General features: G+C 42.8%; 1 protein-coding gene across 9 annotated transcripts in view; it reads left to right on the top strand.

The window, feature by feature from the left end:
• The window catches only part of MARCHF8 (membrane associated ring-CH-type finger 8), a 93,921-nt gene that overhangs the window by 42,951 nt on the left and 25,997 nt on the right, over nucleotides 1–24,973 (top strand). The window contains exon 1 of one of the 9 annotated variants that reach the window (XM_064463710.1): nucleotides 6,477–6,524. The exons of 7 other annotated variants lie outside the window; for them this stretch is intronic. In XM_064463710.1, coding sequence (XP_064319780.1) covers nucleotides 6,492–6,524 — 33 coding nt within the window. In that variant the 5' untranslated portion in view covers nucleotides 6,477–6,491. Of the gene's footprint in view, nucleotides 1–6,476; nucleotides 6,525–9,776; nucleotides 9,863–24,973 lie in introns of those variants that run through there. One more of the 9 variants, XM_064463708.1, reaches the window with a different exon arrangement.

Here is a 24,973-nt window from a genome sequence, read left to right as displayed (position 1 = left end):
CAGCAGCAGGAAATCACACAAACTGAAAGGAAGAGTGTGCTTATGTTGGTATTAAAGAAGTGACTAGAAGAGGAGTTATTAGTTCAGTGATATAAAGGCAGCATCATACTGTAACAACGTTTAAATGAAATGGTTGCAGCTGTGATGTCCTTGGAAAAAGTAGTAAAAACCAGGGAAAGTGAAACATGGTGACCTCTTTGTAGGACCTATCAAGCAGTGGAGAAACTTTAGGGTTTTTTATTTCTCACTGACAAGGAATTTTAGAGGTAGGTCTGTGGTGAGAACAGATAGAGTTTGTGTTTGTGGTTTTTTTTTCTTAAGGGTTGTTTTTTTCTAAATATAATTTTAGATTGAAAATTTATTTTTCAGTGGTACAAAATGAACGTATTTTCAGTCCACAGCCTTCTGCCACTAGGCTGTCTCCCAGAAAGGTTACTGGTGGGCAGTATTCTGGTGCCGTGGTGGGGCTGCAGTCAAACTGCTTGTGATGGCAAATGATGTCAGACTGACCTGGAGCGTATATTACTGTGCATTCGTGGTGTCAGTTTTGTAGCCCGCCCTGTGCCATCCAGCCTTTTCTCTGGGTCAGCCAGCTTCCTTACGGTTTTGCCCCTGCCCCTTCCCCCAGAGCGGGGTGGCCCGCTGCCTCCGTCCTTTGCCAGCCGCGGGGAGGGACAGCGTCTGCCTCCCTCCCGTGGATGTGGTTTGGGGGGGAAACAACAGTGGGGCTGCAGGAGGGAGACTCCACCGCACCTCCCCGAGGAAGCGCACCATGCCAGGCTGGAGATCTCTGTACCTTGGCCTCGTGGAGGAGGGCAAAGGAGTGCCATTGTCTCCTTGTGCCTTAACCTTAGCACCGGGATGGATTCGGCTGCTTCATCGTGGGCATGTCTTGGCCACCGGTGACAAGCAAGGGTCAGTAAGAGGAGGGATAGAGACTGTTTCCCCATAATCACACTTCTCCAAACCCCTGTGTCTCATTGTCTAAAAGGCACAGCATGCATCAGTGACATGATAACAGAGCAGGAAGGACTGAAACCATGTCCATCCTTTGTCCATCCTTCCCTCCCTCCTGGGAATGACTGCAGGGAGGCAGAAATACAAAGCTTCCAGTAGGGAAATGACCCTGTGTAAGATTTGGTGGTGGCAGAGGGATATCGGGCAACCCCGTGCATCTCCGTGGACTGTCTGCAGGTCAAGTAAGTCAGGACTTGACTGCCAGTACAGACAAGCCCAATCCAAAAGCTGTGTGAGTGCATTAGTGCGGAGATGTGCCAACCCGCATACCGCCTCTCTCCGAGCAAGTCTCGGGCACAGGGCTCAGCGACGTGCTATCTTGGCTGTACAGCTCAGGCTTGGTCTGGTTTATTTGTGCATTCATATTGAAGTATCAGCAAATTAACAGGTTGGACTTAAAGTGGTGTTTTTATGTTTTGCAAGGTTTTGCGTACCATAAATGGTGTCATTGCAGTTGTGCTTTGGAGCTCCCCAGTTGTATATTTGCCTTTCAGCAATGTTTAGAGAACAGTCTTGAAGTGAGATGACTGTAGGCTCATACAACATCCGAGCTAAAAGTTAACAGAAAGACATTTCAACACAGTTTGTAAATGTTGGCGCGTGGATGCTTACGACCTTGGGCTTGGATACAACATCATGACTACGGGTAGGCCAGTTTGGGACTGCGGACCTCTCCAAGTCAGACCGCCTACGTGTTGAACTCTGTGGAGAGCTTTAGCCATTGTGCCTTTCCTGTGCTTCTGGAGAAGTCCGTGCGAAGCTAGTGAAGGCCGGCGGCTTGAAAGCACTGAGAATATGCTGTCAGTTGTCCTGAGCTCCAACTGCTGCAGTCTGGGATTTGGGGAATCCATTTTTGTTTTGTCGTCTTGTGGGGGGAGCAGAGTCCTCTTTACAGGGTCATCCTGGGATATTTTCACCTGATCTGGGTCCCTGTCTGCACCACAGGTATTTGAGGCACTGGTGGCATCATCTTTCTTTTTTTTCCCCCGCTCCCTTCCTGTCATACATTGTTGTTTTCCTGATTTGCCTGTTTTTTCACTGATGTCTAAATTCATTTTCTGGAGAGACTTGTCCATGTATGGGAGTATGAAATAATGTTTTCTTGAACCATTCTAGACTAAATGCGTATCTCATGAACGATGATTATTCCAGATAACTGACTTAAAGACCCAAGCAGTCCCTTATGCTCACGATAACAAGAATGCTAAAGCTGTTGACAAAGTCATAGCTAGAATAGAGAACACGAGAACTGCTGTATCAGGTAGGACCAAAGCATTTTGTGGCCATGTGCAACAGGAGATGCTTGGGGACTGGTGTAAAAACAGGCCTGTAATTACGTTAATACGTCTAAACGTAAGCATACCATCAACCGTATAATGATGCCTCCCCAGAAAGCTCTCCCAGCTTTCACTGATTTATAGCTTAGGGACATTTCTTTATTTGTATTTAATAGTTCTCAATATATTCCTATTCCACTAATCTCTCCAATAGCTTTTTGACCCCAAATAAAACTTCGAGCATCCACAATCACCTGGGGCAGAGTCCCGCCAATAACTATGGACTATGAAAATAATAGTCTCTTTTTTGTTCTGAACTGCACATGTCATTGGATGTTCCCTGTTTTTTTTACTGGAGAGATGGGAGATTGTTTCCTAGTTATTTTCTCCATGATTGTGTTCTGTTATCTCTTTTCCATGTTGAAGAGCCCCAGTCATGTAGTCATTTCTCGCGTGGAAATTATTCATACATTAATTCAGTCACCCCATTACTCTTTGCATATCCTTTTCAGTCTTACTAACTCGTGTTTGATTTCTGTGGGATGAGAACTGCCCACAGTATTTAAAATGGCATTTATGGGTTTGCAGAAGACGACAGTGGTTTCCTGGTTTGTTTTCTAGCCTTTCCTTAATAATTGCAAACACGTGGTGGGTTTTGGTCCACTCCCTAGCACTGAGCTGATGTTTCTGTAAAATTACTTTCATAACCTGAAGACCGTGTTCCTTAAGTACCTGCCAGATTGTCACCTGACATTTATCCAGCCTGCATGTCACCTGCTGTTTTACTAGCTGCTACAGTTAGGTGGTTCTGTGCCTTGCCTTGGCTCATACAGGAAGCTGTACAGAAGTAAACTTTGCCACCTTCTTATTAACCTTGCTTTTCAGGCTGTTTTGTGTTAACTCTCTCCCTGCGACGCTCCGCTGGTGACTTCCTTCTGCTGTGAAAACTGATTTTATTAGAAATAACAAAACAAAACCAAAACAACAATAAAAAAACCCACCTCTCCTAACCTTTAGTCAGATATTTACTGTGTGATAGCCTTTCCTTCTGTCTGTGGTAGCTTAGGAAAAACAGAACTAGTCAGCCTATGCTATCTGGATTACAGAAAGAATTTAGTAAGATTCCATCCCAAAAGTATCTTAGAGTCTATGTGATTATTGATGCATTCAGGGAAGAGGGGGCGAAAAAAATCCCAAATTATTTAATTTGTGAAATAATTTTCCTTTACAAAAGCTGCAATATGTAAGATTTATTCACTGGACCGCTAGTGATTGCTTCGCTAATCCTGCCCAGTGCAGAGGCTCTGTAGTTTCCTGAACACCTCCTGGCACCTCTGCTCGAAACTGGCGTTGCACTGTTTGCCTTCCAGTCCCCCGTTACGAAGGCACTTTTAAGTAAGAGGTGATGCTCTGTGGTGATTAATTGAACTATTTCATCAATCCTTAACTTTGGGGCCAGGCTACTTTTAGAATATAATAGAATTTAGGATTTCAAAACCAGATCTTGACTAATTATCTATGTGCAGAGAGATCAGGATCATTGATGAGAATCAAGTATTCACTTAAAACTAAATTTGTATCTGACAATTATTTTAAACTCAGTTCACTTGTCTTAAAAAAAAACAGAAAATTTCCCAGTTTATCTACCTAATATGATTGTGCTAAATTTTTGGTAACTTCATGTATCAAAACTTCCTTTAGAAAAAAAATCTTAATTTTTCCTGTGGATTTTCTTCTTTTTTTTTTCCACTGGTTCAAAGATGAGTTTAAGTAATAAGAGCGTTAAAGTTCTCTTGTTTGTTCTCCCATGCTGAAGGTGGAAGAATTCAAAGGAAAATGAGCATGGCCAGAGTGGCAGTTCTTAAAAAATCTTTTTTATAGTTAGTAATTTTTTTTTTAACTTCATTTGAAATTTATTTCCTCTTTGAAATGCCTTTAGCAAAAGTTCCAATCCTCAGTCACAAAATGTTTGGCATCTGATTTGGAATATGAATTCAATCAATTAGTAATATGGTTTGCTTTTTAAAAAAAAAAAATCAGGTACTTTCGCTCCTCAAGCATTATTTTTTTTGGTGGCTTGTGACAGTGGCACTGAGGACCCCTCATGTTATGTCCTGTTTTACTAAGTATTACGTGTTGTAGATATGTGGGAAAAGACCACCTTTCATCTCTCAAAACTTCGTCTAAAAAAGTGGACATGCGAGGCAAGAAAAATAATTGCTTGCTCCGTTTTATCCCGAAGGAACTGAAGCATAAATTGAAGTGCCTTGCCCAAGGAGCACACCAAACCAACAACGAAACCATGAACACACATCTCCATGACCCAAAAATCAGCGGTGTATCCCTGACCATTTCCTTAACTAGAACTGGTGTTGGGCTCTTCCCTTCTGAGGCCTAAATTCTCTTTCCGCAGAGGTACCAGGAGTACCTGGAAATGCAGGAAAAAGGGCTTGTCTCCAGCTTTGCCAATTTTGATCTTGTTTAAGTTTCCTGTTAAATAATCTTATGTGATTACTGTAATTCTCAAAGCTTGGATGTGTTCATTTCTGAGTGATGTCCATGGATTTTAGCTGCACCTGTTAAAGGCAGCCAGGCCCTCACTGGCATTGGTGATTGTGGTCAGTACAATTTGCCGTCTCTTCATGAAAATTACTCAGCTGTACTGCTGACTGGCCACACTTCTCCTCCTCTGAGAGGTAAGCGTGTCCCCATGGCTTTCAGTAAGGATGCCTGGTAGTGGCATCTTAGAAGACGATGCAAATTACTAAAGCTTTTGTGATGAGTGGTTTGACAGAGAATTGTCTCTGTCATATGCGGCGTGGCCACAAGTGTTACAGCTACCAAGTAACACCTTCTGTATTTGTTAATAATGCTTCACTTGCTATGTAGAGTCCTTCAATCTGGGCCATATCAAAGGACTACAAATGTTTTGGAAGAGCAGTAGTTCTGTCAGCTACAATAGAAACGAGTCAGCCTCAATGGGGAAACCCTACGACTGCACGACAACATTAGAAGAGCATTTGGAGAAGGGCAAAAATAGGCAATTGTCAATAGACAATTCAGTCAGAGCTATAGAGCAGAGCTAAACTTTGTGAAGTTACTGTTACGCTGAGTTGCTGAGAAAAACAGGACACAAAACCAAAAAAAAAAAGATAACCTTTTCTGTCTGGATCTTTAACAATCATAAATCTGTAAAAAACAGAGAGAATTTCAGATTATGCTGTTCTTCCCACCTCCTCTCCTTTTTGATGTCTTTTGTGGCTTGCTCTCCTTCCCTTTCACGTCTTGTCTTGATGTATTTTTGACATTGGGATTTAATTTTTGTTAAACATCACTTGTTCTGAGTGTGTTGGTTTTGCTTACAGATTCTTTCCACTTGTTAAAGCTACACATTCCTTTCTTAACGGTTGCATTTGCTAAAAATAGTCCTTTGTAATGTGTCTTGGAATCCATACCTTTTTTTGTTAGCAACACCCCTTTCTCATCTGCCTGCTGTACGTGGATGAAAGACAAAGACCGTGATTAAGGACTTTCCTGGTGCTACTTTACTATCTTGACTTCAGGCTTGCCAAATAACTATTGCTGATAAATGTATTTGCTTGGTGGCTATTACAGGTGGGAACCTTTCATGGCTTAAACCAAGATGATCAAGAACAGCTGAGCAATCAATGCCTTTGCCTATCATCTCAGAAACTAGGCTTTTTTATGAGTCAGACTGGCTGAAAAAAAAGTAGGCCTCTGAAGACCTATGTTGTAAAGGTCTTCTGCCTCTCTCGGAAGCATAACCTGTGAGGTTCATGTCACCTTTTACTATCACTGAAGTGATTTAGCTTCTCACAAAAGCAGTTCCACCACGGTTTTGAAGGAGGTAGTAGTTGTTTCTCCCAGCATGGCTTTGCAGGGTCTGTGAAGTCTGCCTGGGAGCTGCCCTGCGTGAAATGAGTTAAAATACCCTTGCCCTGAACTTTGTCTCCTGCTTGGTAGTGAATAATTTTTCATCCATTTGAATTAAATTAATGTGCTTTCTTTATGAGGCTAGCCATGAGGAAATCAGAAGGGCCCAACTCAAGCCTTTCATCACGTGGCTGGACAGACCATATCCACAGATGCTGTTTCTCCAAGTTCTCTTACTTTGTTGTTATCTGCAGATATCAGAAGGGTACTGTAAAGCTGTCCAGAAGTGCCTAAAGACATAGGATGTGCTCCAAAGAGCTTATTGTCTCAGGGAAGGTGAGGTAATGTAGAAGAGCATTGCAAGAGGGTGATTTTTCCATTTCTTCAGTTAAGTAGTTCAGGGCTCAAAGACTACACCAATTATTATTTTCCTCCACCCTTTGTCTCATGCCTTGTTTCTCCATTTTGCCTGTGGCAAAGTACAGAATGACTTCAACCTACTGGCTAGGTGATAACCTCAGACAGCCTGGCCTCTGTGAATGGCAGCCTCATCTGGTGGAAAAAAAACGCCTCTGAATTTCAGTCCCAGTAAAGAAAAAAAAAAACCAAAACCAACCAAAAAACCCCAAATCACCATTTCCACCCCCAGGAAAAAAATAAAAGCAAGCATACTGTTGCTTCTTCCTGAGAAGTAACATTTCAAAAGCAAAATCAGTGCTACTGAAATGATGAGATGATTATGTTAAAAGAAATGGTAATTTTTTGATGTCTGGATTGAGCATGGAGTTACCATTCCCATGCATCTGCCTGCATATAACTGAAAGAAAGTTTAGGAAGATAAAGGTTCCTTTTGGGTTTTAAAATGTTGTTCAAATTTTTATTTTTCTTTTTAACTAATGTTTGAAACATGTATTTTTAATATTTTCTTCCTGTCACTGCCTTGTTTTTATCATGTGTGTTTTGGTGTACTGGGGATGTGTGCACTCGTTTTATGAATTTTAAGCTAATTTCATTATTTTGAAATTTGAATCGTGGATTTTTTTTGTGTATCAGAGGTTGACAAAACTGAATTGTAGCTGTTTAAAAAGTGGTAAACAGTTTGGCTTCTGAGCACTAGAGCCAGTAGCCCTTCATTGGCCGTTTGGTGACTTGAAATGGCATGTTCCTTGACAAACCTTATACTGGGTCCTAGTGTGGACTGTGGCAACGTGTGAATCTTTCACCTTTCTTAGTAAAAGTGAACCCGAAGCTCTTCAATGATAAGAATAGGCAGTTCAAAAGGGAATGAGGGTGTTGGGAAGGGGAAGAAATGTCATTAAAATATTCTCCCAGGACCTGGTTTCTGCACCTTCTGTTAGTCAGCTGGGCTGCTGTGAACACGGGGGTTTGTGTTTCTCTTGTTCGGGGATCTTTTTTTTCCTTTCTTTCTAATTTAATGTCAAGTTCCCAGCTTAGCCTAGCGTAACAGGAAGCAATCTCAAAACCAACCAATTTAAGCTCCCTTATGTTGACCTTGATGGTTGGTTGGTCTCCATATTGAGGCGTTTTGTGGTTACTACACACTGTTATTTCTTTCTCTTGATATTAAGTTAATAGTTTTCTTTTAATAGTTTTTGCCATTCCATCTGGTTGCTGTTAATGGCTTAAAGTTGTTGTTTCTTGTCATCAGTTTTTCTCTTGCTGTCTAATGGAAAATTAGAGTTTTATGACTCATTGGGGTGCTTGTTTTATCTCAATTGACAGTTAGTGGTTAACATTAGGACTTTGAAATGTAACGACACTCTTCCCAAAGGAAGTCCTTGTCTGTCTCGAAGGGGTAGGATTAGTTTGAAGAACCAGATGTAATACCTTAGGCTATTTGAGGCACTAGCTCTGCTTTCAAATCCAGGCTGGGCTGTTGTGGTTAAAAGTAATAATCCCTGTGTTTTCTCCGCCTGCTTTATTCAGGAATGGTGCTTCTGGTATTTTTTTTTTTTTTAAATATTTCTCTCTTCCATAATTTTGGCCCTGCACCCACTCTGGTCTTCATAAGAACACCGCCTGTGCATTGCTTTCCTTAAAAATATGCCTTGTTTCAAATCAAACTAGCCTCCTAACTTCTGTTGGCTTCCTATTTCCCAGGTTACGATCAGGGGTCAGAGTAGGAGCTGACTTAGTGATTGTCTGTCCTGCAGTCTGCTGTAGTTATTACAGTTGGACAGAAGCTCTTAAATTAAGAAACTCTGAGCGTAGCTGCAGTCAACATCTCTGAAATGCCTTTGCGTGCAGGAAAGCTTGGGAGTCGCTGGTTTCAAAGGGGCAACCGTTTGTAACTGTCCCTGTTGTTTTTCATCAACCTTGAAGTAATGAACTTCGGTGACAAGTTCTTGTTACTATACTCCGTCATTGCCACATCATCACTTGACCAGCTGTTTTAGGCTTTGACTGGAAGCATTTTCACAATGAGAATACTTTTTAGCAATTTTTTCCTATGACTATAAGGGTAAGAGAGTTAAAAACTTGAGCTATACTTTGAAGGCTCATGATTTACCACAATATCTGTACTCAAAGAGCAAACACACTGTAGACAGTCAAAAGAAAAGCTAAAAAAGATCTTGCTGCCCGTAAAGCTTATTTTGATTGGAAAACTGCCTGTGCGAGGCAGGGAGTTTTGTGTAGGTATAAGTTGCTTTTGCACCATGTTTTTTTCATGGCACACCTGTGACATTTAAACAAATGACAACCCTATCCAAGCTCTTAATTATGCATTGGGCATGTTCTCTTCTTCCAAAAAATGCCGCCTTAAATATAAAGGGGAGTTGAAGAGTGGTGTCAGGACCAAGCCAGTTCAGTTCCTAAGTAAGGCCGCCTTAACTTACACAACACGGTTTAAAAATCAGAGGACTTCAGTCCTCCGAATAAACTGTAAGCACTGGTGTTATGGATTATAAGAATTCTAGCTGATTACAAGCTGAATAAACCATTTCTATAAACCATTCTATTCCTTCTCTATTTCCCTCAGCTACACTGGGGCAAAGCCCTTTTAGAGGTAAGACTGAGACTATCTCCAGGTTATCTAGCGTACATTGTCACTAGCTGTCCTGGGTGGAGAGGAAAAGCCATAAAGCAACATATGCAATAATTCAAGAGATAAAACAAAGGTAGCCTTTTTAAAAAACAAACATAATAGAGGTCAAATTTATATAATGCCATAGAAAAATCAAGCCTGATAAATGCAGTGATTATCTGACCCAAAGGCAGATTTTTATCACTTACGTTTAAAAAAGACATTTTAATGTCTTTTAATCAAGAAACTGTGTATTCTACAAACTCGCTATAATACTATGGCAAATGACAACTGGGAGAGACTTAGCGGTGGGAGCTGAGGTTCTTTTGTCAGAGGATTTCTGAGACAACAGACATAGGATGGGGGTTAACAGTCTCAATTCTGCAGCCCATTATCTTGAAAGTGGGCAAGGTACAACGGGGACAAGGATGTTTCTCGGGTGGGTACGGCCGGAAAGGGAATTCCTCATTCTCCTTTGCCATTAGATTCTCTCCTCTAGCCCACAAAGAAGTGTGTGAAGCAGGCCCTTCAGTCTAATGTTTCCTGATGCTTCAAACCATTAATGGTTGCTACAATTTGTCTCTCATTGGAAGACCTACATTTCTCATCCCAAATTCAACGAAGAAATGTAACTGTTGTATTGCCATTAAAAAAAAAAAACGGGGGGGGAAAGGGTTTGTAAAAAAATTAGGGGGAGAGGAGGATTGTTTCTTTTGTTTTTCCTCTTTCTTACAGAATCACAGCTTGGAAGGGACCTCAGGGATCATCTAGTCCAACCTTTCTCGGTTGTATTGCAGGATATATTGCTTATTACTCGCTCTATCCCCCTTTCCCCTTTTTGCTCTTCTGCTTTTTATTTAAAAGAGTTTTCACTTCTGCCATGCCATGCCATGTAGCAGCTGCTTTTGATTTGTGGAAGTGCAAGTAGAAACCTCTCCCTATCTGGCTCCAGGGAAGATGTTAACATGCTTTTTACTGAACGGAAAAGAAAGGTGAACACAGATATATCTGAAATGAAAACAGTGCATCTGCAGTAAGTGTGACTTTAACAAGGAGGAAATACGAGCTCCTGAGCAACAGTGGGAAGGGAATTTAAGTATGCTCAACATAATGTGAGCATTTTTGCAAGTTGTCCTCCTCTTTACCATTTATAGATATGAACCAGTTTTACCTGTCAGCGATTTTCAGAGGTGATGTCTGACTTTCTGTCCTATTCTTTTCAAGCAAACTTTGGGAAGGTTTAGTATCCAAGGCCATAAAGGCCTGACTACAGCTAGTGAACTTCCTATTCCCAAGCCCTGGCTCAGCGGTCATCCTAACTTATGCTCTTTGATGCTGTCTGTGATACAAATGAATTCAACTACCTTGTCATTAAAATTCAGGTGGCACTTGTAGGACTTCTCTTTTGAGAGGGTTTCTTTGGCTTAGTTTACTGTAGCCCTTGGATTTGGCCCTCTCTAGTGCAGATTCCTTCCATTAAATGAAACCAAAATGTAGTTTGTAGGGGTTTTGTCATATATATGTATATATGCATGCACGCATGCTTGTGTGTGTGTGTGTATTTTAATGCGTTTGACATAAACATGCCTGGCAACTTTTACTCTATACACCGGTATCCATCCCTCTCAGTGTCTGTTGTCAGGTTGCTGTAGTCTTTCGATTTTCATGTATTGGGTTATAAGCTTTCTGAAGCAATTCCAGCCCTTTGCCACATGGTATGCTTAGCACCACGGAGCCCTGCTCCTGAATTCTCCTCTTAATTGATGCTTTCAAGAGAATTTGGCAGGGTTTTCTGATTTCTAAATTACATCCAGATAGGATGCTCCAGTCATGCTAGGCCCTCCAGCATTTGTAACTCTTGTTAGTGAGTTTAACTCCATATCCTTCAGGGAATAAAACTACCACTTCTGTATTTGTTAGAAGGGCATATTGAACAGGAAGCCAAATCTAATGCTCTACCTTTGAGAAATGTTAGCTAGCAGAAAAATAAAGTGCCCCTGGAGTTAAAAATTATTGCAGTTCTTTTTTCTTAAGCTTACAGGAGTTCCCTTTTGTACCCAGGATTAGATCTTATGAAGACGGCTATATTTCTGTCCATTCTAGTTTCCTGATATGGAAGTCGTCCTCCTTTATATAGGAACATAGCATCCCTTTGATGCATTGAATTAGAAAGTATTTACAAATTGTTTTCCCGTGGTGACAGGGAACGATACAGAGAAAGACAGTATAGATAATAATAGAAAGAAAGGAGAAAAGGGCTGGTTCATGTGGGAAGCTCAGCAGCTAAGCAGAAACAAGGGTGACAAAAGGCAAAAGGAGACAGAAAATGCAGGTATGACGTGAGTTAAGATGGTGCTGGGGACAGTGGAGGTGGCTGAAGATGCAGTTGAAGTGGTCACTGGTTTATTTGCTGTTCTGCTCACTGTATCTCTCTAACGCTGAAGGATACGAGCAATGCTTACTTATGGGCAATGTTTACGTGTGGGCTTTGCTGTTTTTCACCCTGTCACTTTCTGAAGCAGCTCCTGTCTTTTAATCCCCTTAAGCCTCTAGTCTCACACCCAAACATGTCCCTCCTGAAATGTAATCCTCTTATTTCAGTTCCACTGCTATGCTCCAGTTGTGCCCCTGTGCTTGGGAGCATGGGTTGCAGGGTTTCTGCATGTGCCAAAGGCTGTAAAAATTAAAATATCAAAGTACCTCGATGAGGATTCCCCACACAACTGTTGTCCATAGTAGTGTTTCTTAATCTTCAATCCCAAGATCCCAAATCCCAACTTTTTTGGAAAACCCTGTAGATGCCTTATCACAGGATCACAGAGTGCCCTGAGTTGGAAGGGACCCACAAGGACCATCAAGTCCAACTCCTGTCCCCTGCACAGGACACCCCAAATTCACACCGTGTCTCTGGGGGCCTTGTCCAAGTGCTTCTTGAACATCGCCAGGCTGGTGCCGTGGTGCCTCCCTGGGGAGCCTGTGCCAGGGCTCCACCGCCCTCTGGGGGAAGGACCTTCTCCTAATGCCCAGCCTAACCCTCCCCTGGCACATCTCCCTGCCGTTCCCTCAGGTCCTGGTGTTGGTCACCAGAGAGCAGAGACCAGCCCTGCCCCTCCTCCTCCCCTTGGGAGGGAGCTATAGATGGGGGTGAGGTCTCCCCTCAGTCTCCTCTTCTCCAGGCTGAACAAACCAAGTGACTTTAGCCACTGCTCATACGGTTAATCATTATTAATCATTATGCTGTGGTGCCTCACCTGTAACCAGCATCTTTGAACATTAATTTATTGTTCGATTTGCTCTCAGTTTGCTTGCCTCTGTGCACGGAAATGATGGCGTTGTGGAGCACCTTCTGCATTCTCATGGACCACCACGCTTGGAGATCTAAAGGCCATTTTACAGCCAGGGAATTGCAAGGAGAATTTGGGATCACATTTACAAGTGGTGGGCACAAACAGAAAAGTTTCAGGGGGAAGGTTCAGTGGGGTGAACGAGACCGTTGCTCTGACTTGGAGGAAGCGCTTACTAAGGTGTAGTTAGTGCTTTGCCAGGTGGTGGGCTCCAGCAGGCATCTCCTTAGGCAGATCCCAAAGCCTTGACGCTCCGTGTGAAGATCAATGCCCTGACAAGATCCAGCTTGGAGGTTTACATTGTATGACCAAGAAGAATGGAAGGAAGGGCTCTCGATCATGTGCTTCTTGCCTTGGCACGGCTTCACTGAAGGTGAAACTCATGCTGTGCAAACCACATGCACTCTTCAGCCATGTGCCTGTAACAGGACACAGCTGCTGGCTGTGACGCCGAGTGACACCGCGGATAACAGTAGAATAGGAAGGGGCGAGTTTCACTCAGGGCAGTGTAATTTCCCCGTGCCTCAGGTTTCTGCTCTGCCAAGTGGCCGCCACATTCGCCTGCATCGGGAAACTGCTGTCAAACTCCAGGAGCATATTTTGCAAGAGGTTTTTTAAACTGCAAGCTGACCTCATCACATCCCTCTTACAACTTACCTTAGATACCATCTTGTTCAGCTCATTTTGAGCTGCTCCCTACTGCTGTTCAGCACTGAACAAGGGCAGTAATTCCCTTTGGAGGGGAAATACTGGTTTGGAGAAAAGGTGCTATAGAAGCAGCACATTCATTGTGTGCTGAAGTTTCAACCCTGTGGTACAACCTTCTTTTTAGCGACGATCTGGATGTTAACTAAATGCATGTTTGTATTGAGAGGTTCTTCCAATTTTACATTCTCTTTTTGATGTCATCCATTCTGTCCTCCAGGGTATAGCAGCAGATGGTATTAAGGAACCTCACAAGAAAAGTATTAGTTTTTCTTTGTCTGTCTGTAGAGAATTGGCCACTTATCCCTTTGAACTCTTACTTTTGTAATTTACCTCTCTGCTGTGCTGCTTTGTTTTTAGCTGCAGGATAAGGCTACCTATTTCACTACTTTTTGATTTTAGAGCTTTGAGTTTTAAGTGACTGGAAGAGGTTTATCCAAATGCTTTTCTCTAGAGAAGATTTTTTTTTTCTGTTCCTGTTCACATGTTGAACAAGAGTTTGCAAGGAAAGCTTATTTAGAGCCTACAGGGAGCACGTCCAGGACGCCACAGGCTTTTTTCAGACCTGATATTTAAATGTCCTCACCTCCCTGTTTTGAGGATTATTAAAAATTAATCTGTAAGATTAATAGGTAGTTGTCAAACTACCGGGTGAACTGTACCTTTTGATTAGTTTTTAAGTGGTTACCCTTTCCAAGTGCCAGTCCTTCCTGCATTTTCCTCTGAGTTGGTTCCTATTGTTAATGATGCTTGTTTTGTTGCAGGAATCCCTGCCCACCAGCCTCGGGTCTTGCCTGACCTAACAAATTATTTCATCCCATAGATGAGTTTCCTCCTGGATGCCTGTGAAAACACAGTGACATTTGTAACTTCCTTAAGGCAAAGCACTTTTATGTATGGAAGCAAGGGGTTAAAATGGAAAAGACATGATGTAAACCATATCTAACCTTTAGCATTTCCATGCAAATTTGCATCAGTCTTGCTCACCTTTTGTAAATGTCTGTATTGAAACCCAAAATCAGGGTCTCCAGTACAGGGGTGTTGCGTCAGTGGTAGGAGTCTGAGGAGTGGCTGGGGGAGATCCTACCGTTGAGTCGCGAGGTTCAGACAGGACCCCCTTGCTTTCCAAAATCCTTCTCTGAGAGGAGTTTAGGTGGGGCTAAGTCCAGTCTTAGTCTCAGATTTGATCAACGGTTTATTTTCTAAGGGTTGTAGAAGTAACCACCCATCAGAGTGTTTGTTGTTAGTAACTCATTTGGCAGATGCCCAGGCTGGTGGCGTTCAGTGAGAACGATCACGGCTAGATTAACACACAGTGCACTTTATTAAAGCAACAGAGACGCAGGTTCTTTGGATTACCGGTGATAAGATTGCTGGTTACAAGACACACATAAATACCAAAGCTATGAGTACACTGCTAGGCTACAAGTACGCTAAACAAATATGAAGTGACTCTAATATGAAGCAAAGCAACTCTAATACGTTAGGGGTTTAAAGTGACGCTACAGAGGTTTGCAATCTTACCCAAAGGTGTCCCGGGGTGGGGGGAAGGAGGCTCAGCCCATCACCTGGTCCCAGAAGTCAGAGTGGTACATGATCGTGTCTTCCCTAACACCCTCTTCACACATTTTATACTATTTTCTTATCTTTCAGGTGGAGCTGAGTGACTCTAGTCACACACACCTTTGTTAGGATTGCTGTAAAATTTCCTCGCTTTACTTCTAAAAGCATAGACCAGAAGAAATTCCAAGCACGTGCCCAGTGAGGGGTGGTCGCACCTTAGAGGCGGGTAACTTTTGGGATGGAGGTGTGTTTTGGTATTATAGTGATATTATAATGAGCAAAGTTCACCAAAAGGGCAGAATGCTGTCAACAGTATGACGGCCTGTTGCCCCAGGGTGGCAAATACGCAGCGCACCAGCTCCAGGGTACCTCGAGTTCCCATTTATCCCAGAGCCTGGCCGCGATGCCTCGGCACCGCTCCACCCTCCGGACAACTCCTCTTGGAGTCAGGGCGCCAAGGTCTCCTGGCACTGCCGACACCTAAGGTTACGGGGGACCTTCCGTGGAATGGATTCCTCACATAGCAGCTGCACCCCACCCTGACAGCTTCTTCCATGCTGTACCTTTTCTAAAAACATAGGTTTAATCTCTAAGTCACCTCCCGCGATTATTCCACAGGGAGGGTCTGAATGTGGACCAGGATGCTCTGGTTTGAGTCGTCTTTTTTTTTTTAAGTCTCTGTATTTCAGAGCGTAATCCAGTTGTTCTTGCAGGTTGCATCCTTATCCTATGTTACTGTTTCATCAGTCCAACTGCCTGCACTGATGCAGCTCAGAAGCATCTAACCCTTCCCCCTGGCCTCCCACCTTTCCCGGGCCAAATCATCTATTTCCTCTTTTAGAGAACACCTGCACACTATCTGATATTTCTTTTTTCACTGGATGCCTTTAAAACTAAAATCTCAGGGAGAATTTTGACATTTTTGTAATGTCCAGATAGACAATATTGTCTAGGGTTTATCCTTTAAGAAAAATGGATTTCCAAAGCAGCAGTTACTTATTCTTTAATCTCTAAGAAAATACTTAAGTAGTCATTTCAAACTGGAAGGATAGTACTTACATTTAGGGATAATTTTATCTTTTGTATTCTCAAAACTAAGAGGAATCAGAAATAGATGTAGGGGCTGGGGCTGGGGGGAGGTATGGGCTGGGAAGTTCTGGTCCTGGATCAAAACCTTGTTGTAATGGGATTAGCAAACATTTTGTCAATCTGAGAATCCTGCCTCACAAGTGAATCCTCTCTGCTGGATTCTAGGGCCCGCGGTGAAGCCCCTCTTTATTGCTTCAGGTTCTCACTCAATACTAAGTGTAAAACCCAAGAGAAAACAGCCTCCCTAGAGATCTGACCAGACGTATTTTCAGAAGGTGTACAGAAATGCCTTTAATCGTTCTGCAGTTCTTTGTGGGTTTTTAAAAGTTACTTCTAAAAAATACAAAATATACTTCAATAACATCTATTAGCCTCTAAAACAGCTGCAGATTTCAGAGATGTCCAGATTTCTGCAGATAATGAATGTGTAGAGCCGTGAACATAGAAAAGACCGAAACTACATTTTTAAAATCTAGCTTTGGTGAGGGTCAAGTTAAAGGCAGTTTGACAAAAGCAAATCATGTAAGCTAATACACTTTTTCTGAAAACTTTGATGCAATTTCCTGTGACAAAAAAACTGCCCGCGATCAGAGCTCTAGGGAATGAAGGGCAGGAGATTTACTGTGAATATAAGACTTATTTATAACCCTTTCCCCTTGGGAAATAAACTTTAGAAGATGCTATGTCAGCATGTGTGCAGGAATGCAGTCCAGTCCCCAGCAGGTCAGCCAGCACTCTGACAGCTGCAGCTCATTTTCTGTTTCGTAAGAATAAATGCAAGAGGCAGAGGAACCCAACGAGGTGAGTTGCTTAATGTTACTCACATAATATTGGTACTTTTGAACTCATGCATGTGTGTTTCCATAAAAAACTCTGGAAACCAAGCAGGATTTTACTGGAACTGGAGCACGGGAGATGCAGGAAGAGAATAAGTAAATGTCTTAAGTAAAAGAGCTGCTATTCCAATTGGGTAATGGCCCAGAGATTTTATTTCCACAGAAAATGCAAGCATTCCTGGCACTGCGGTGGTAAATTTAGTTCTTACACAGCTTCTGGCATTCAGCTCATTCAGACACACAAAAACCTCAGCCATCCTTATTAGACAGTGACTGTGCTGAAGTTTCCCAACTGGGTGAAGAGAAGTGCTCCTTTGGAAGGCTTCTCTCCAGCCGGTAGGCTTTGGTAGTCACCCAGCTGATTGCCTCAGACACGTCTTCCGCTGTAATCTGAGGATTTGAGGATTACAGTGATAGGAAACGAGGCTGCCTACACAGAGCGGCCCTTTTTCAGCTACAGTTGCCCTGCCCACGAGCGGTGGTTGGGGTGCTCTGAGCACCGCATTCACGCCACCTGCTCAAAACCAAATTTTTCTTCTTTTTTTCTTTTGCTTTTACTGTTTGTTGGCCTCCAAGGCTGACTGCCCTACTGTGATGGGTCACTGGGCTCAGCCCTGCTTTATCGAGTCAGCCCAGCTGCGTGGGCTTCAGTGTTGCCCAGTGTTAGCGCTGCACAGTGGTCCCTTCCTGCACGGGGCTTCTTTCTTAAAAGTGCTCCGGCTTCTCCCTGCTGAACGTGAAGCAAATGTAGATTTACACCTGCAAAGGCAAACACGTTTTTCTAGCTGACTTTTAGTACAATTTCTTCTTCTCTGCTTCTCCTACTCTAAAGGCAAGTCAGTATTTTTAAAACCGCTTTGGGTCCCGATCTGCTAAAGTTGCCTACTACCAGTTGCAGATAGTGAAATACCTTTTTTCAGACCCAGATGTTGATAGTGGCTCAGTCAGAGTCTTCCTGAGACCACCGGCATTTCTTGTTGGTTTTGAGGACCTCTGTGTCCACATGGAGTGCCGGTTTATTGCTTCCTCCAGGAAATAATTAATCCAAGTGTAAGTGTCTTAGCCTGCACTAGCTGGCTTGAGTCACCTGCTTCCTGGTGTTCTTCTGAAGGTGTGGGACACAACTGTGAAGTCTTGTTACGTAGCTACCTGTCTTTTCTTCACTTCACTTTATTTTATTACTTTCTCTCAGCTGTGTTCATATAAAGACTTGTCTTATTGTTGATCACCCCAGTTGCCTGTTGCGGAACTCTGCGTTTCTGCAGTATCTCCTACTAACAGAGGCCGAACTCCTGACCCGATTGACATTAGTCGTGGAATTCCCTCTGACTTCCATGAAGCCAGGATTTAATTTCTAGTAACCGTATACAAAAGCTGTTGTCCTGCCATTGGTTTTTATAGTGTTTCAGTATTCATTTCCACCTGTTCCTTCCCCATGTTAGCATTTTGTTTGCTTTATTGACTGCTGCTATATTTGAAGAGAGAAAAGATCTGATCAACCCTCCTTTTCAAGAAGTACTGCTGCTGAATACAGAATTAAAAAAGGTGTCACTGACAGAATGGGACTCACCATTTTGCTTTCTGTGCCTTTGGGGAAGACTTTCCCTTTATTTTGTGCGGTCATACCATCTTTTTTCTTCAATAATTTTGTTAAATAAAAAAAGTTGAAATGATCCTCCTAAAAAAAGATCAATCTCCTGTTGGATTTTTGTTTTCATCCTGTTGGCCTTCTGAGTTGTGCTTTTCTTCTCTAGAGTAGGAAAGGTAACAGAAGATGTAGAGAATCTAAATCTTCTAAGCACTTTTCTTCCACCAAAAAGATTTTTTTAAATCGATTTTTCATTTGTGGGCATAAGCTATTGTGACAGACATAGTGGAGAAGGTGGGATCATGATGTACACGTATACCAATGATCAATATCGGTAAACCTGATAGCATCAGCTGTTAGACGTGGATTTAGGTGGTGTTAACTGGCTTGCAGATAGATGCTGAATTCTTATCCTGCTCCTTTATCAGGGACCCACTTAATGAGTGATATACAGGAAAGACTAATGGAGCACATTAAAATTCTGCTTCTGTCCTTTACTTCCCCTGCGTTTTCGTTCTTTTTCCCTTGATATCGGTGATGTATGGTGCGGTACTTTCTCAGTTCCTGCTGTACGGTTGGAAGGTCACCAGACTCAGCAGGATTTTTCTCCTGTGAGTGAGTAACAGGTCCTAGACGTCCTCTGAGTGAGAGACTGCTGGAGTACCTGCTTGTGCCTGAAGAATGCAGTATTTCTCAGCACACCTCTTGTTTGCTGGTTTCTGAAACTTTGTTTACCTGCGACTCTTGGGAACCTGCACCCTCAGTTCCTTTAAATGTTGGAATTTTGAGTGCAGCACCCCGAATGTGGATGTAAAGTCAATGACTACAGATTTTTAGGCTAAAAAAGAAGTATTTTAGAGTGTGTTAAATCCTCTGTGTTTAGAAGAGGCTTTTGCAGCTTTTAGCACTGTACGAATCCTAGAATTACTTTGTCAGTGAGAAATGGCTGTCTTGAGTCACGGTTGTTTGCACAGACTCATAGCAAAAGGAAGGGTCCCAAAAGACAGACCTGTGAAAGCAAGAGACACACTGCTTCAGATCCGAGTTTTGCAGAAAGCCCTAAAATATGCAATTGCAAAAAAACTGCCCTGGCTGTGCTGTGGAAGGGGGTGGGTAGTGATGGCACAGGAGGCCAGGGATGTAGCCAGGTGTTTCAAAGCACCGCCGTACCAAGTTCTTGCCGTACGCTGCTACTCTAATAGTACGATGACTTTAAGTGTTCACAAGTACCAAAGAGTGCAGAACGCTGATAGCACCAGTAGGCGCTCATGAACGGTGGTGTCCCCAGTACTGGTCTTCTGCCTGGCCCCGTGTCGCCCTCTCTGGACATGCACCGCTTGCCTGCGTTGGAAAGGCGTTGAACTGACTTTGGCTAAATAGTCAGTTGACCCCTGAATTTCCTGCATAATTAGCCAGGAACTCTGAACTGTCACTTAATTTATTTTTTTTTATTAGCAGATTTATGCTTTAAAAGATTCTTGTTCCGCTGTTTAAATGCACCACCCTTTAAATGAAGAGTATACTTCTTTCTTAGCTGTGCATCGTCTTTCCTCCCAGAGCAGCGTTTTCCATAAGTAGTTGTGGCTTATTTCTGTAAGGATGGTTGAATGTGTTGTTTTTCTTAATACTACTTTTTGTGTATTCTCTGACCTTACAAACAGTTGTTGCAAGAACTGTAATGTGCTTAAAGCTCTCCAGAACATCGCAGGTTAGATTTTTTTCAAGGATCTCACTCTAACCGGTGTTTGGCTAAGTAACTTCAGTGGCATCTCTAGGGCCCAGTTCCTCATTTACCTAAATTTGTGTGATCGTTTAACACTAAGTGAGTTTGAAGTGCTGTGGGTCGGAATACTTTGCAAACTGCACTGATAAAAATGGGAAGATATTTCCGGCAAAACCAAGCTGGTCTGTACTGAGTAGGTATTACTAAACAGGGCTTATATCTACAAGCGCTCTTTTGAGAGCTCTTTTGTCATGTGCCTTTGGCCATATCATGTTAAATGTTACCAAAAATATCCTGAAAACTTTCCCAGCATCATTTGGGAAGTGATTTCTCTAGCTGCTATGGGAAATATTGTTTGCCCTTATGGTCCATGCAGTCAGAAATAGGTTAATAAGCTATCATACTATCTGAAGATGGAAAGGGAGGAAAAGAAGATAAAATCCTTGAGAAAAATAGAAGCAACTTGAAGTATCAAGTTTGCTTTGGAAAGTAGCCAGTTTTCTAGTATTGTTCTGGATCTGTTTTTAGATTCAGGAGGCCTTTGTAACCTTGGCTAAGAGATGATTCTGTGATTCCCTGTATTAGCAGTACGCTGCGGTGGTACAACATGAGCTGGAAATCAGAGAGGCTTTGTGGACCTCCTTAGCTGAGCAGAGGCAGCAATCCAGGCACGTGCGTCCCGTCCAAGGCGCAGGTGTCGTGCAGGCTGCGCCGCTGCCCGCCACCCTGCCGGAGGAGCACGTGCTAGCACGCAGCCGGACCCCGCGGCAAGCGACGCAGTCAGCAGGCTTGTGTGGACACCAGGAAAGGCCACCTCTTCAGAGAGTTCATCTAGGCTGCAGGCTTCCCACGTCTCTTGGCAGCCTGAGAAATTCCAAATTGCCGGTTGCCTAGAGGTGTTTTTAGTCTGTGAATATTTAAAATAGTCAGTTGCTTTGGCATATTGACATGTGTAGTGTACCATGAGAATTCCAGCAGTTGCCTTAAATGCAGTTACTTCACGAAGGACAGAATGTTATTCCTTTTAATCTGTTTATAATTGCTGTCTTCCTCAGTGTCTGTATCTCCCTTTCTGCTGTTAAACACATGAAATCCTTTGAAACGGCATTTTCGCTGTCACACAGGTAAGCTGAATGCGTACTGCTTCCATTCTCAAGAAAGGTGTATATTTTTAGATCGTGTCTTTTGTAGTTCATATAATTTGTTCCCTGAGGGAAGGATTCAGTTTTATGTGTTGCATCACGTAAAGGCGTGCATCCATTTTAGGCAGGTTGTCTGGCAACAGCAAGATAAGAACGTCCATAAAACATGTTGGATGCCAAACTTTGCAGTTTACCGTCTTTGTTAGGAAATGGGCATGTGGCATATGAATATAGTAAGTGTGCAAATGAATGTAATTTTAGTGAAATGTACCAGACTGATGGTCTTGGGCAGGAATTAAAATTTGCTCTTCCAGTGAGGCAGCCTCGGCTCATCAAGAGGAAGGCTTTTATGTCCTCTCCTAGCTCAAACAATTGAAGAGGGGAGATGGAGATCAGATCTCCATTTTGAAATGGCAGCTGGAGATGCAGGTTATCCATAATCAGATGCACTTTGTGGAGCAAAGCAGCGCAAAAGCCAGAAAAATGGTATCTTGAAAAAAGTCTGGAGAACAAAGCCATGGAGAAAACAGCCTTTTTGAAGACAATACTCTCCTCACCTTATCCAGTGTATCTTGGACTCAAGAATGGATCCAAGCATCGCACCCCTTGTACTCCTAAGACAAAACTGGCGAGACTGAGCACACGGCAATACCCTGCGTACGCCGGTGCAATGTCTACCAGTACAATGAGTAAGGACTCACACACGAGTGGACCACATCTGGAACGCGCAGGGACCTGTGCGCCTGTCAGGTTTGCACGGTGTTAGGCACATCCGTGCAAGCTCTAAGAGCTATTCGCATGGCAGACTGGAGACGAAGCGCGCTGTGCTTCTGACCACACTGTGGTGCAGACATAGGCAAGAGATTCTTATTTAACTTCAACGTTCTTCTGTGCTTGCCTTGTTCTTTGAATTTCCTCTCATTCGTATTTCTTGTTTGTGATCTGTTAGCCTCCTTGACTCCCCGCCCAAACGCCCAAGGGGCCTGTTCTTTGAATTCCTTGAACTCTGACATTAAAGCCATTTGGTCGCTCATCTTTTCTTTTCATTGATCTTTCTTTTCTGTTAAAACCATCTGATCGTGTGATTTTATTTCTGTTGCTGATGTTCTCAGGCACAGCTGTAAGTTCAGCACCTGGAATAAAGCTTGTTAATTCTCCCGTGTTTTATTTCCAGCCTTGTTTTTTGCCTTCAGGTTGTTTTATGGAGTTTGCCTCCTACTATGTGAAGTGGCTTGATGTGAACATGAATGAGCAAGCTTGTGAGCTGTCTGAGTAATCCACAGAGAACTTGCTATAGATTTTCCACTGTGATGGAAGATCTGAAATCCTATACTGGGTTTCTGCGCTCGGTTGTGAATTGCTGATCAGAGAGAATCAAGTGTGATCATCCAAGAACAAGATACTGGACTAGATGGATGGGACAGATTGTTTGGATTCCTTTTTCAGTATCTCTGCTGGGTGTCCAGGAGGGCAAAAAAGGCAAATAGATGTTGTGATTTCCATCACCCTCCTCCATTCCCAGTGTTCGGGGGTAAATACTGCACGAGAGCAGAGATGCAAGGCATAGATGCCATTACTGTTCTTTGATTAGATGCCGTTACTCTTCTACCTGCATGCAAAAATCATTTATGAACTTTGATATTTTATAACATTTTTATGGACAAAAAAAAACTTGAAATAAGCAAGGTTTAAGAAGTTTGCCAAGCACTGGCTTTATAAACTGTTAGTAAGTTTGTCACTCTTTCATGATGACCTGATTGACTGCCAAAGGAAAAAAGGTAATATTCAGTTGATATGATGCAAAATACCATTTCTTACTGAAGTAATTAGCTGTTGGGTTCTGTCAGTCATGAGATCTAGTGTTGACAAAGCTTTTGTAGTTTAACAATCCGTTGGTTTTGACAGATGAAGAAAATAATTCATAAAGCCGTCTCCCATTTCTTTCCTCTCTGGTCTAGCCGCTTCAGACAATTAAGTGCACATGCCAATATTGTCAATGACAGCAACAACCCCTCTCCCCAAACTAAAAGCATATGTTCTTTTTAATTTCTACTGTTCAGGTTAGGGTTGCAGTGTAAGATTTGCATAAATTCTGGGAAGAGATTCTTAGGAAATCTGGCACAGTTATGAAACAGGAAACAATACCTGGGTGTGTATGTCTACGTGTTTGTAGAACAACTGTGCGTTCATGCCCTGGTCTTGGGGCTTGATGGAAGAACCGAGTTTCACTTGCCACACAAGGGTCATTAAGCTACTCAGCACCTCACCATTTCAAGCAATACCATTCTGTGTCTCATTCTGTAACTCTTCTAAGATCTAAGAAGGAGAATTCCTGTATGAATGGGAGCAATCATTACTTATTCATTCTCTTCTGCAAAGTCTTTTATTAAGGAAAGCAACCATTTACCCAGAAGACATTGGAATGGTGCCTGTGCCACTCATTGTTGATAACAGTAGCTGGTTTTACTAGATATCGATCTTGTGTTTAAACTATCGTTCTAAAATGCAATTGTAATGCACAAAATGAGATTAAAATGGCTTTCAGATTCCAGGTGGAAAACCACAAGTAGGCAGTGCCCTAGCCAGTCTGACCTGGTTTGTGTAACTGTGTCTCTATCGGGCTGAGGCGCTGCAGTGAGAACATCATCAAAATAAAGGGCTCTGCTCTTCATTACTGAGACTTTAGTTGAAGAACTTTATCGTTAGATGAGGATCTTAACCTGTTTTATCATGTAAGATAATGTAATGTAAAAGCTGTATTGCAAAACGGGGAGTGTAGCACCCTGTCAGGCCACTGGTGTGTTAGAGAATTAGGGCTTCAGGAAGCTGGCATGTGCTAGGTTCATGCATAGCCACTGGTGGCTTGAGGAGGAAGGAGGACCCTGTTCTGGTGCCCTCTGCCCTCCTTTCCTAGAGCAAAAGAGAATAAAAATCACCGTGCTAAATCATTGGGATCTGGTTTGCAGTTTCTTCTCCAGGTCTATAATGAAAGATAATGATGGGTTTAACAATGGCCATGCTTAGGACTGAAGGGATGTATCCAGAAGGCTACCAAGCTATGAGACTGCTTTCTCTGTTGTCTTCTGTTTCCCTGTCTTAATGACTGAAAACCAAAACATTGGAAACATAAAATCCAAACCATTTTACCAAAATATTTTTCTCCTTCCATCCTGGCAAGGACACCCAAGTTGTATTTCTGTAGGGTGCCTGCTTGCTGAGGCGGCATTAAGTCTACAGCTGAGTTTGCAGAAAGGTCAGCGTGATACGTTGCTATTTAAGCGGACAAGAGCAGCGATGGCTCCCTGAATTGTTATCGGCGGGTGGGGACCCTCCGCCTGGCTCAGGTGATAGGAACTGGTGTTTTGGTGTTCACAAGGCTTCTGAGTTTGGCTGTGTAAGTTACATAGCTGTTGTGCTTAGGAGGAAATGGATACGTTATGGTAGGGAAGGGTAAAATAACTTGAAGTGCTGAATATGGAAGACTGAGGTAAATGGGAGGATAGGAGGGAGGTGTTGGCTTTGAAATCTCTGAACTGAGAAGGCAGAGGTGTCGTGCAAGGGTAACCAAGGAATGGTGGCAGAGGGCAAATGAGCCAGCAAGGTGGAGAAGGCAAGATGAGGAGCCCCGCTGGAAAGCAGCTGTGAGCTGAAGCAAGCACTGAAGGAAGGAGGCAACTCTCACTCACAGCAGGGAGCAAATTCAAGGGGAAGATAAAAAAAGACGGGAAAGTTGGGGGGGGTGGGATTCA

Source organism: Phalacrocorax carbo, chromosome 12, assembly GCF_963921805.1.
Source record: "Phalacrocorax carbo chromosome 12, bPhaCar2.1, whole genome shotgun sequence".
NCBI lineage: Eukaryota > Metazoa > Chordata > Aves > Suliformes > Phalacrocoracidae > Phalacrocorax > Phalacrocorax carbo.
Note: the sequence above shows the minus strand (reverse complement) of the source record. Positions and strands in the feature narration are given on the sequence as shown.